The 13,319-nt window shown below is 42.3% G+C and overlaps 1 protein-coding gene across 2 annotated transcripts; it reads left to right on the top strand.

Moving 5' to 3' along the window:
* Nucleotides 1-886: 886 nt before the first annotated feature.
* On the top strand, nucleotides 887-12,064 carry ankrd33ab (ankyrin repeat domain 33Ab). 2 transcript variants are annotated; one of them, XM_017718705.1, is made up of 5 exons: nucleotides 887-1,144; nucleotides 6,443-6,780; nucleotides 8,342-8,471; nucleotides 9,134-9,274; nucleotides 10,450-12,064. In XM_017718705.1, the coding sequence occupies exons 2-5, from the start codon at nucleotides 6,511-6,513 to the stop codon at nucleotides 11,241-11,243; spliced, it is 1,335 nt and encodes a 444-aa protein (XP_017574194.1). In that variant the 5' UTR covers nucleotides 887-1,144; nucleotides 6,443-6,510; the 3' UTR covers nucleotides 11,244-12,064. The 2 variants fall into 2 exon arrangements, with proteins under 2 accessions (XP_017574194.1, XP_017574203.1); XM_017718714.1 differs by lacking the exon at nucleotides 887-1,144 and having other exon boundaries at nucleotides 6,449-6,577.
* The last annotated feature ends 1,255 nt before the right edge of the window (nucleotides 12,065-13,319 follow it).

Raw genomic sequence — 13,319 nt, 5'->3', positions numbered from 1 at the left:
TTGGAAACTTGTTATATGGTATCCGAAGTCAACTTTTCAGACTGTTTATTGAAATAATGGACTTAGTGTTCTCCAGGCCAGTGAAGGAAAGGATCATCCAGACTGTTACGGGCACCCAAGTTCAAAAGCCAGGGTCTTTAATGACAACACCAAGCTGTACTCTGTATATTGTACAATAGTATTGCTGCATTATCAGAGAGTGCTGACACTAGACTATCCTGCCTGTATTCCATCCAGACCTTCTCTCACTGAAAATGTGTGTTGCATTATGACACGCAATATATGAAAATAAAGCAATAGTGCAGATTCACATCTAAAGACTTGTATGATAGAAGAATGGCATAACTACCTACTTTGAAAACTGAATTAGTTTCACTCTCCCAAACAATCATTGAGTGGTAAACACAGTGGTAAACATGCTCATGCCTCAGCCTTTTCATGTTGCAGGATTTACAACTGGAATGAGCACATATTTACAGATAATAATAATAATAATAATATATAAATAAAGCTAATAGGTGGAATGTAAAGGTCACACAGAGTATTTTTGGAATTAAAGTTGTATAAAACCAACTCTTTGTCTAAATCTCTTTACATTTGGCAATTATAATGTTGATGTAGTATACTTTTTAAAGTGGAAATGATGCACTCATTTAAATCCCCTAGATTCACTGCAGTTTTCAATGTGATGTATTTAAAGTAGTATAAGCAGCAGGTTATACATGTTATTGGTCAGTGTGATTGGAGTTCAGCTCACGCTCTGAAGTTAAACCTGCCTGCCTTCACTTAATCCTGCTAATAAGGATAAGTGAGAGAGCAGGAGTTAAGGCGTATGTGTGTGTCATGGGGGTCTTTACATGAAGGCAATTGGATTTCACATGTTGATGTTGGGTCATTTCTGAGGTTGAAAGTTGGAGGCAGTCTGATGGCTGGAGGTGCTATAGGCTGTTACATTTGCATGTTTATACACACATAAACACACTCACACACCAAGCACCAAGGTGGAGGCAGGAGGTGGACTGGGAGGTGACTGTAAGAGTAAGAGAGCAGATCACTCACTATCAAGGGAATTTGCTGCTGTTTAATCATTTAAAAACTCTTGAAGTGGACTTCCCTTTCTTCTCATGGGCCAGGATGGACTAAGGTGAGTCTTACTGATTGTTTATGCATTTGCCACTGAAGTTATTTCACTACATTACTTATTAATGCTGAAATAATTGCTAAATGCTCCAGGCAAGAAAGGTTGAAGTGGTAAACAAAGCAGGAAAATTGTAATTCAGTCAGTTCAGTTGTTTACTCAGACCAGGGACTAGGGATCTCAATCAGTATATGTATATGTATATGTATATATTATTATTTTCAATCTTCTCTCATAATTTTGAGACAAATTACATGTTTTGATAAGTTTTAAACATAATTGCTGTCCAAAAAATCTTTATATCTATACATCTACACATATATATATATATATATATATATATATATATATATATATATATATATATATATATATATATATATATATATATATCGCTGCAAAACCTCATATCTCCATTTTTGACATTTTTCAGTTTGTGACACATTTTGCAAGCACTCATTGTCCTTTACATTGTGTGAAAATTTCCCAAATGGCCCAAAAGAAATGACCCAGAATGACTTGGAAAAAAGTCTGGTTCCATTGACTCACATTTAAAGTAAAGTGTGTTTTTTCCTTCTCCTGTAAAGTAACCATTTTGGACATACAAGGTTTTCATCTGACAACAGCGATATATATATATATGTATGTATATATATACAAAAATACAAATGTTTTTCCACATAATTGAAACACAGCAGCCAGCAGCTGTTATTTACATTGTGTGAAAATCATGATGAATGGACGAATAGTGTTGCTCCAAAATTGCTTGAAATAAAATTTACATTAACTTACATTAAATTTAAGGAACATTCTGTCCTCTCCTATAAAGTAACCATTTCAGAGATTTTTTTGGACTGTAACAACATGCACATCTTAAATTGGTGCACACTGGCTACATAACACACAAACATCGTTCACTTGAACATGCGCATGTGTATTCTTAGCCTTAGCAGGCTAGATTTAGCACAGGCAATTAAAGCACAAGCTAATAGGCTAAGGCGCATCTTCCTATTCCTGAAGCTGTTGCCAGTCTAAAACTGCTAGCTGGGTTATTGTGGTAGTAGCCCTCAACTGTACCAAAAATAAACCTGCACGAAAATTTATATCAATCTAGTCATCATAGATCAGTGGTCATGCTCTAGAAAAGGAGAAGGTAAATTTGAAACATGGGTATTGCACTTTATATTCATTTGAATGCAGTTTAATCTAGATCTTCTGGTTTTCTTTATATATATATATATATATATATATATATATATATATATATATATATATATATATTTGACATGTCTGGTATAAACACCAAAAAGCTCATTTTCATGGGTCTATTGTAGCATTAGAATTACTAGTGTGTTGCTTTGAGAAACCCAGATATATTATTAATTCCTTTGGATTATTCCTTATTTGGAAATAACCATTTTCAATGGTGGAAGCAAACGATAAAATTCAACCAGAACCTTTAGTCTTATTTGGGAAGTATAGCCTTCAGTCTAGTTGTAGTAGTAGAAATCACCATTAATATTGGTCTGAGAGCTTCCTTCATTTAATGTTTTGCTTAAGTCCTTAAATTCTAGGCTTACTATGCAGTTATCCTAGTAACTACTTTATTTTTCTATTAATTTACTATATGGTAAGTTAGAATAGTTTATTATTATTTACCAAGCTATTTTAACTCATAAATCAGTAACTGTTGAGAAACTAATACATAAAATATGCAGTTGAATGAGGGCCACCAGTGGATCTTTAAAGGATTAAAGACAAGAACCCCTTCTATATTTACCTTGTACATTTTAAAAATTAAAAAAAAAAAAAAAAAAAAAAAAAAAAAAAATTACCTCTCCATGGATCACCACCTTATCGTGGTGGAGAGGTTTGTGTGCTTGAAGGACCCTAGGAGCTATGTTGTCTGGAGCAAAAGCTCCTGGTAGGGTCTCCCATGGCAAACTGGTCCTAGGTGACAGGCCAGACAAAGTGTGATCCATAACCACCCCTATGAGGACAACAAAGCAGGACTCGTGTACCCTGCCCGGATCAGGGTTACCGGGGCCCCACCCTGGAGCCAGGCCTGGGGGAGGGGCTCGCCAGCGAGCGTCTGGTGGCCGGGCATTCACTCATGGTGCCCGGCCGGGCCCAGCCCGAAGGAGCTACATGAGTCCCCCCTCCCATCGACCCACCACCGATGGGAGGGGCAGTAGTAGGGGTGCGGTGCATTGTGGATCGGGCAGTGTCCGAAGGCGTGGGCCTTGGCGTTCTGATCCTCGGTTGCTGAAACTGGCTTTTGGAACTTGGAACGTTACCTCACTGGCGGGGAAGGAGCCTGAGTTGGTGCGCGAGGTCGAGAGATACCGGCTAGATATAGTCGGGCTCACCTCAACACACAGCTTGGGCTCTGGGTCCAATCTCCTAGAGAGGGGCTGGACTTTTTTCTTTTCTGGAGTTGCCCATGGTGAGAGGCGGCGGGCAGGTGTGGGCTTTCTCATAGCCCCTCGACTCGGCGCCTGTATGTTGGGGTTTTCCCCGGTGGACGAGAGGGTAGCTTCCCTACGCCTTCGGGTTGGGGAACGGGTCCTGACTGTTGTCTGCGCTTATGCACCGAACAGCAGTTCAGAATACCCAGCCTTCATAGAGTCCTTGGAAGGGGTGCTTGAAAATGCTCCTCCTGGAGACTCGATTGTCCTACTGGGGGACTTCAACGCTCACGTGGGCAATGACAGTAAGACCTGGAGGGGTGTGATTGGGAGGAATGGCCTCTCTGATCTGAACCCGAGTGGTGTTCAGTTTTTGGACTTCTGTGCAAACCACAGTTTGTCCATAACGAACACCATGTTTGAACACAAGGATGTCCATAAGTGCACATGGCACCAGGACACCCTAGGCCGCAGTTCAATGATTGACTTTGTAGTCGTGTCAGCGGACTTGCGGCCATGTGTACTGGACACTCGGGTAAAGAGAGGAGCTGAGCTGTCAACTGATCACCACCTGGTGGTGAGTTGGATCAGGTGGTGGGGGAAGATGCCAGTCAGACCAGGCAAACCCAAACGTATAGTGAGGGTTTGCTGGGAACGTCTGGCAGAAGAACCTGTCAGATTGATCTTCAACTCACACCTCCGTCAGAACTTTGACCAGATATCGGGGGAGGTGGGGGACATTGACTCAGAATGGGCCATGTTCCGCTCCTCCATTGTTGAAGCGGCTGACTGTAGCTGTGGTCGCAAGGTAGTTGGTGCCTGTCGGGGCGGTAATCCTCGAACCCGGTGGTGGACACCCCAGGTGAGAGATGCCGTCAAGCTGAAGAAGGAGTCCTACCGGACATGGTTGGCCTGTAGGACACCAGAGGCAGCTGACAGGTATCGACAGGCCAAGCGATCTGCGGCTTCAGTCGTTGCCAAGGCAAAAACCCGGGTGTGGGAAGAGTTCGGTGAGGCCTTGGAAAGTGACTTTAAGTCGGCTCCGAAAAGATTCTGGCAAACCGTCAGGCGACTCAGAAGGGGAAAGCAGTGTGCCACTAGCACTGTATATAGTGGAGATGGTGTGCTGCTGACTTCGACTGAAGACGTCATTGGGCGGTGGAAGGAATACTTTGAGGACCTTCTCAATCCCACCGACACGTTCTCCAGTGAGGAGGCAGAGTCTGGGGACACAGGAATAGGCTTGTCCATTACTGAGGCCGAAGTCGCTAAGGTAGTTAAAAAGCTCCTTGGCGGCAGGGCTGCAGGGGTGGATGAGATCCGTCCCGAGTTCCTCAAGGCTCTGGATGTTGTGGGGCTGTCTTGGCTGACACGCCTTTTCAACATTGCGTGGACATCGGGGGTGGTGCCACTTGATTGGCAGACTGGGGTGGTGGTGCCTCTTTTTAAAAAGGGGGACCGGAGGGTGTGTTCCAACTACAGGGGAATCACACTCCTCAGCCTCCCTGGTAAGGTCTATGCAAGGGTACTGGAGAAGAGAGTCCGGCTTATAGTCGAACCTCGGATCCAGGAGGAGCAGTGCGGGTTCCGCCCTGGTCGTGGAACACTGGACCAACTCTTTACCCTCTCCAGGATTCTCGAGGGTTCATGGGAGTTTGCCCAACCAGTCCACATGTGCTTTGTGGATTTGGAGAAGGCATTCGACTGTGTTCCCCGGGGTATTCTGTGGGAGGTGCTTCGGGAGTACGGGGTACATGGCTCTTTGCTACGAGCCATTCAGGCCCTGTACAAACAAAGCAGGAGCTTGGTTCGCATGGCCGGCAGTAAGTCAGACTTTTTCCCAGTGAGAGTTGGACTCCGTCAGGGCTGCCCTTTGTCACCGATTCTATTCATAATTTTTATGGATAGAATTTCTAGGCGCAGTCAGGGGATGGAGGGTGTCCGGTTTGGTGACCTCAGGGTCACATCGCTGCTGTTCGCAGATGATGTGGTCCTATTGGGGACATCAGGCCGTGAACTTCAGCTTTCACTGGATCGGTTTGCAGCCGAGTGTGAAGCGGCCGGGATGAGGATCAGTACCTCCAAATCCGAGGCCATGGTTCTCACGCGGGAAAGGGTGGAGAGCCCTCTCTGGGTCGGGGATGAGCTCTTGCCTCAAGTGGAGGAGTTTAAGTATCTCGGGGTCTTGTTCACGAGTGATGGTACAAGGGAGCGGGAGATTGACAGGCGGATTGGTGCTGGGTCAGCAGTGATGCGGGCTCTTTACCGGTCTGTTGTGGTAAAGAAAGAGCTGAGCCATAAGGCAAGGCTCTCGATTTACTGGTCGATCTATGTTCCCACCCTCACCTATGGTCATGAGCTTTGGGTAATGACCGAAAGAACGAGATCGCGAATACAAGCGGCTGAAATGAGTTTCCTCCGCAGGGTGGCTGGACTCTCCCTTAGAGATAGGGTGAGAAGTTCGGTCATCCGAGAGGGACTCGGAGTAGAGCCGCTGCTTCTTCACGTCGAGAGGAGCCAGTTGAGGTGGTTCGGGCATCTTGTTAGGATGCCTCCTGGACGCCTCCCTTGGGAGGTGTCACAGGCAAGTCCACTGGGGAGGAGACCCCGGGGAAGACCCAGGACACGCTGGCGTGACTATATCGCCCAGCTGGCCTGGGAGCGCCTCGGAATCCCTCCCAGGGAGCTAGTGGAAGTGGCTGGGGATAGGGAGGTCTGGGCTTCATTGCTCAGGATGCTGCCCCCGCGACCCGAACCCCGGAGAAGCGGAAGATGATGGATGGATGGATGGATGGATTTTAAAAATTATATCTGATGCTTATCTGTAAAGACTTATGTCAGGTAAGAATTTTTGAATTGACAAGAATGCTAAGCATCATTTTTCTCATCTATCTAGGTCTTGGGCCTCCCAGAACCTGGCTGTGATGTAGACAGGATTTGCTTACTACTTTAGACTCTGAGGTCATGGCAGCCATAAGGGACCCTGATGACCCATACTTGGGATCAGGCCCAGATGAGGACGATGAGATCTGTGAGTTTCACAGTGACTCAGACTGTGAAAGTCTACTGTCAGATGATTCTGTGCTCCCTGATTATGAGAGAGAGGAGGACAGCGCCCAAATCGCCAACACGCTTTATGAAGCTTGCTCTCAGAACAACGCCCCATCACTGAAGAGAATCCTAGAGCGAGGAGTGACAAGTGATGAGGTCTTGGAGGTTGACATAAATGGCTGGGTGAGAGAGCATACATGAGGGCTTTAGAGCATCACCTAAAAATTGCCTTTACCGGTCATTGTTTGCTTGCTGAACTGCTGGTGTTAACATTAATGCCCATCTACACATCACAGCTGTCACTTTTTCATGAATTGTTGGCATTCATAACAGCATGTGGATGATAAGGTTGTTCATAGAGTGTAATCACTGAATCATCAATCTCTTAATGAGGTCTTAATTAATGAGTAGAGATGAGCGTCTACTGATTGTCCCAGGGACCCCAGTTTTCACCACCATGGAAGAGCAGTCTGAAAAAAAGCCACGTGACACTTTGATGGGATCCTTTTTAGATAAAAAACACAGACTGTCAGCAACATCATCATCAACATATCCTTGATGTAGCAGCAGTGAATTCATTCAGTTGGTTATCAAGAGATTTTTAATGAACTATATAAATGAAATTTGTTCATAATCTACTGAATACGTTTGTTTTACACTTTATTTGGAGGGTGCAGATGTTAATCTGAGAGGTCGATGAACATGTAACAGGTATAATATAGACTGTGTCAACATTCTCAACAAGCTGTTATAGACATGCTACTGACATCATTCTGTAACTGGAGCTTAACTTTATTGGGTTTTGGTTATGGATGGGGTTATGGCCAGGATGAAGGTTAGGGATTAGATTTTGGTTAAGGTTAAGGTTAAGGTTAGGATTAGGGCTAGGGTTAGGGTTAGGTTTTGCTTAATTGAAGTAACATGTTAAGTCTACATCATGTAATATATTAACAGTACATCTACTTAAACATCTACAAGATATTTACTTCAGTGTATTAAAATACTTCACTAATGCTGCTCCACTGTTGTGGTTGACATGTGACTAATACTCAGTTAAGAGTTTATTAATTGTCTTCAAAGGACCACTCAAAGTGCTCCCAAAAGTCAGAGTATAACAGATTTATAGGATTTGTAGTCTTTGAAAAGAGGGTCTGTGCAAAATGTTAAACAGTGGAATGAAAACCACAGTAGTCCACCAAGGCAAGGTATATATCTTATATTTTCAACTTAACTGCACAAGAAATCTAAAGGAATAGATAGTAGGAAGGAAAACACTGATATTTTAACGAGTTCCATACAATGAAGGCCTTTAAAGTAAAAATTAAGCTCTTTTAACCTTGTTAGTTAATATAATCTGTGGTCATACTAAGGACAATTTATCACACCATACAATTTACAAGATAGTTCTTGTATTCCCATAATCTTTGATCAAAGGGTACTGACTTTTGTCCACCTTTAAACATCTTTAGAGGTTACGTTAGCATACACCAGTGAGCAAGGAAAACTAATGTCATGATTCACCTCTTACTCCCAGCAACCCCACCTGACAGCAAGCAAAACCACATAAGTAGCTCAGAGACCCTCCTTGACACTGTGTTTGAATCCAGCAAACTCAAAGATAGAACTATTCAAACTGTTGTTCATGTTTAGTTACAATGCTCAAATGTAAAACATCTGCATTTATCTGCCTACTGCAGGTATAATTTTATCTTGGTTACACTAAAGCATTATTTTTCATTTTCAGAATGGATTGATGGTCGCCTCTTATAAAGGCTACCTGAAGATTGTCTGTGGACTGCATGGCTGTCATCACCTGGATGTTAACCATCAGGACAATGATGGGAACACCGCCCTTATGATCGCTGCACAAGCAGGTCAGTCACACAGAAAACAAACACTATACAGGCACTATGGCTGCTGGCAAGCTTTGCACTGGTCTGCGGCAGGTTACTGCCAGTTCTGCGTATTCTATAAATTTGCATTGGTCTAAATTAATACTGCAGGAGACTGTATCAGTGAATGCACATGGGTTAGATGAATGAAACACAGTTATAAATTAATGTAAAGAGGTTGACAACAACCTGCTACATAAGACTGACATAACCATTCTGTAAATGGTCTGTAAGATACCATATGCTGTCATTTTACCATTCCTATAATTATCATGACAGATGTGATGTGCAGTCTAATGTGACAATGGCCTACTAGAATATGTTTAGCAAAAATGATCATGTGACATTAGCTGTCATGAACATCAACACTATGGCATTGTCATAGTAACAAGACACTGTTATGTTATTGAACAAAATCTGTCATAACTCATGACAGCATGTGAGATCTGCCATGATATGTTTATGGAACTGTTATATCAGTTTTTTGTAGTGTGGTTACACAGAGCACACTATAATGTAAATACCATGAATAATTATTATGTATAACCGAATAAGTGCTTTCAGAACAGACACCTCTTGCTTACATAAATCCCTTAGCAAGAATAGTTTAACGAACCATCGTTGTCCTGTTATTCTGTGCACAGGTCATGTCTCCATATGTAACTACTTAATGAACTACTTTCCTGGAGTGGACACCGAGATCCGAGACAGCAGAGGATACACTGCCCTCATCAAAGCTGCAATGCAGGGCAGGAGTGATGTAGTGGCAGCACTAATCATGCATGTTAAGTAGATTCTAATTCAAATGTACATAAATACATTGAATGTATTTTTTTTATTAAAAACAATACACAGGCATCAGACATACATATGAAAACACAAATACCAGGTGATCCTGCATACTGCAATCAGTAAGGCAATAGCTAACCTCAGAACAGTTTACCTCAGAAGAAGACAGTCACAGATTAAAGAATTAACTGCCCAGTGTAAGTAAGTGTTGGACAGGGTGATCAGGTGGTGCTGGATTAGCTTTGAGATAATATCAAGTTATTTGTGGACTTCACCTCTTTCAGGACAGCTTCTGTTCTCATAATCAACTTTGCTCTGCTACATTCATCATTTCCAATTATCCTTTACAAAAGGCACAAATTAAATAATTATTTTTAACAACTATGAATGACTTGTTTTGGGTGTAGCTTAATTGTCATTAAAGGACCCATATACTATATTTTTCTTGTTTAAATACATTTTTTCTCCTGAGGTCCACTTATGTTTTGTGCACCAAAAATGTCACAATGATCATGAAAATTTTACTTTTTTTTGTTCTCCTTAACTCTCCTTAAAACTTCAATATGAATGGGTGGGGCTAAAGCAGAGGTGCTTAGTCCTGGCCCAGGAGATCTACTGCAAGCTTTTGCCTACAGGCTGTTTTTGCAGCTCAGTTTCCATATATATGGGCTGGAGCATGAGCTGAGCTCAGGACTAGCTTTCTCTCTAACCTATTCGTAACTAGCAAAGTACTTTCTATAGACAGACAAAGCACCTCTTGTAAGTTGCTCTGGATAAATGCTGTAAATGTATTGAACATTACTATATGAAACTAAATATGTTTACAACCATTTTATTTAAAAAATGTGTGGAAAATTGAGTGTTGTGTGATTTGGTTCCTTTACCACATGACAGACACCAAGCTACAACATTTTAATTGCTCAGATTTTATTTTTGCCATAAGGAAACTTTAAATATCTAAAATGGTAGCTTTACATCAAAAGCAACAAAAAAAAACTCTGTTATTTCACACCCTCCCGCAGTGCCCCAAGCATCATAGGTAATGGTGATCACCACACAAATTGTCAATTTCTACACAGTGTAAAGAATAAAGCAAAAATGGAGTTGATGTTTCTTTATGGCCGTGACCATTTGTACAGTTTGAGACTCTTTGTGTCTTTTCCTCCCTCAGGTGCGGACCTAAACGCAGTAGATTCATACCGTGGCAAATGTGCACAGGACTGGGCTTTAAAAACTGGCCGTTTCGACACTCTGCATCGCCTGCGCCGCTTGGCGCTCCGCCCCACAGCTGAGCAGTTTTGCCTCACGTACCTGCCTGAGTGGCCAGACCTCAAGGTGCGGGTCGCCAAGGCAACAGCCAATAGGAGCACACAGCAAAAGGTGGCTCACCGTCTGAAAAGCACATTTGTATTTAGCTTCCCACGGGACCCGCAAGACAATGGGGTCATGGACCACATGGTGCGAATGACCACTGGCTTGCACAGCCCGCTTGTCGCCACGGCAACACGACCACTCTGCCCCAGCAGCCCCCCAGTGGCAGGGAAGCTGCGGCTGACCGTTTCGGAGTTGATGTTGAAGCATGGGCAGGAGCTGGAGGAGATTTCAGTTTGCCATCGTAGTGGCTCCATCTGCTCTATGGCCCCCTCAGTGCACTCTGCAGAGTGTGTGCCAACTGCCTGCTGTGTGGACGCGGAATGTCAGGGCAGTGTGCTGTCCACAGCTCAGTCTAGTTTCAAGACCTTTATCCCTCGTAGCATGGCGGCACGACGGAACAGCATCTTCCCTTCAGGATGCGTGCCTAAGATCAGAGTGACCAGGTCATCAGAGCCCACACCCAAGAAAGTAAAAAAGACCAAGATTCACAAGGGTTATCTGGAGCCGCCCAAGTGGAAATACAAAGAGAACAAAGAAAAGAAGAAAAAAGAGAAGAAGAAAGGAGAGAAAGACAAGGAAAAGAGAAAATAAGGTGTGGTTTGGAGGAAGTATCTGGACAATGTTCAATCAAGTCCCTGGTGGGATTTCTTTCAGAGTCTTTTGTGCTGGGCCAGAGATGTCAACAATACAGAAGTAAAGAGTTTGCTGTGTGTGGCGTAACCAACATGTGTTTGAGGTCCTGAGCTTCTTCCATACGTTTGCATTATAACAGGAAAACATTACAATTTTGTGTTTTTAACTTTGCAGGGTCCTGCATGACTGCTGACCAGCATAGTTTGGTGACTGTCCTAATGAAAACATCAAACTTTGGTGGACAGTGGCACTCCAAGAGCCTCCAAAGTTGGACATATGCACACAAATGTGGTTGGTGCACTATAGTGGGCAAAACCACTGCTCTTCATGCAGCCACCTAGGGTTTAATTCCCTTCCTGGGTAACTACACCATGCTACACCAATAAAAGTCCTTAGGCAAACCTTTTAACTTTACATTCATTGACATCTGTAACATGATTTAAATTCTAATTTACTCTGGATAAGAGCATCTGCCAAATGTGTAAATGCATGCAAAATGCAAAATGTGATTGTTTGATTTCACTGTCAGTTTCTGGGATTAGGCTAAGCTGCAAGGGCTTCATTTTAGCTTCTGAAGTCTTAACCAATGGGAGAGCTCACTTTGCTGTATCTACCCAGATACTATGAAGAAAAAATCTGGGGGATAGTCACCTGTTGGGGGATAGTCACCTGTTGGGCATTTCAAGGTCTTAACCCTTTTGTTTCCAACCAAAACTTAGCAATGAAGTCAACAGTAGTAGCATTGCTAGAGTACTTTAAACTTTAAACACATCGAGCATGATGACTATTAAATAAATATGAACTAAGAAAACAGACTTGTTTTTCTCAATTTCTAGAAACCTTTAATCCTAGAGGGTTTTTGAATGGTGAATAAGACTGATGCTGAAATAATATAATGTACCACATTTTATATGTTAGTTAGATGACATTATGTATGTAGCTCACACAATAATAAGCATGATTATTAGTCTTATGGCTCACCAAACTACACCAAACTACAGACAGCAGGAGGATTCTCTCCACACTGTTGAGCAGAGATATTAGCGGGTGTTTCCTCATGCCTAGCTTAAATACTCTGACCTGAGTTGACACTTTAGACTGTGTCTAGAGAGTTGTAGGCCAAACACGATGCTACTTTGTTAGAACAGTAATCTGCTCTCGCAGACTTACACAACGCCTTCTTAAGTTCAGTGAGGGCAACTCATAAGAAACAGGATCACTGTGGACAAACACACAAACAAGACAGTTAATGGAGACATGTGGAGGCCTGGGGAAGTGGCCTGTAATGCAACAAAGTAAATCGGGAACTCAACGCATATTACAGAAACAATGCAATTTGCCCAGTAGTGGAAAGTAACAGATTACATCTACTATGGTTACAGCAGCATAGAGGTTTTTCAGGCTTTGTTCTTTTTTCAGTAACTTCCAGTTTGCTGTATAGAACACAAACACTAATCTTTACCCACAGTAATTACTTTTATTTGCCAAGAATTTATTGGTTACAAATGCTTTAAAATAAACACTGAGCATAGACCCAACAGGTGAAAATGACATACTTAGTCGTTCAACTGATCACCTAAAATGTAACACAAAAGTACTTAGGTAATTCATACTTAAGCATTTACTTACAGAAATATGTTCACATCTATGTCTTTCTGTAAATTAGTGTATTTCCTAAGAATGAGGTTTTTAGTAGCCCATGCTAGTCACTACTGAACTTTGCCCTGACCTCAAAAAAAGAAAAGATGTTTGTGTGAACAATACTGAGCCAGAATAGACATCCGAGAAACATAAAATACTGAACTTGATGTCACTCAAGATCTGTTTGATATATGAAAAAGCAAAGCACTCTTTAAAATTATAGGAAAATTATTTTGATCATATTTTCTGTCAGAAAAAGAAAGAAAGAAATCCTCAGCAAAATGCTCAAAATGATTGTCTCATGAAGAACATGAAGAACCCAGTTTCACAAATGAGTAAGAAATTAAAAGAAATGAAAAAGTAAACTGCCAAACACTGAACTCTGAAATGACG

Source organism: Pygocentrus nattereri, chromosome 26 (genome assembly GCF_015220715.1).
Source record: "Pygocentrus nattereri isolate fPygNat1 chromosome 26, fPygNat1.pri, whole genome shotgun sequence".
Taxonomy (NCBI): Eukaryota; Metazoa; Chordata; class Actinopteri; order Characiformes; family Serrasalmidae; genus Pygocentrus; species Pygocentrus nattereri.
This window is presented reverse-complemented; position numbering and strand designations above follow the sequence as displayed.

Excerpts from the sequence above, each read along its gene's own strand:
- ankrd33ab (XM_017718705.1), top strand. The coding sequence starts at position 6,511 with ATGGCAGCCATAAGGGACCCTGATGACCCATACTTGGGATCAGGCCCA. Across the intron at positions 6,781-8,341 it reads AGGTTGACATAAATGGCTGG|AATGGATTGATGGTCGCCTC; the intron begins GTGAGAGAGCAT and ends TTTCATTTTCAG. Across the intron at positions 8,472-9,133 it reads TATGATCGCTGCACAAGCAG|GTCATGTCTCCATATGTAAC; the intron begins GTCAGTCACACA and ends TTCTGTGCACAG.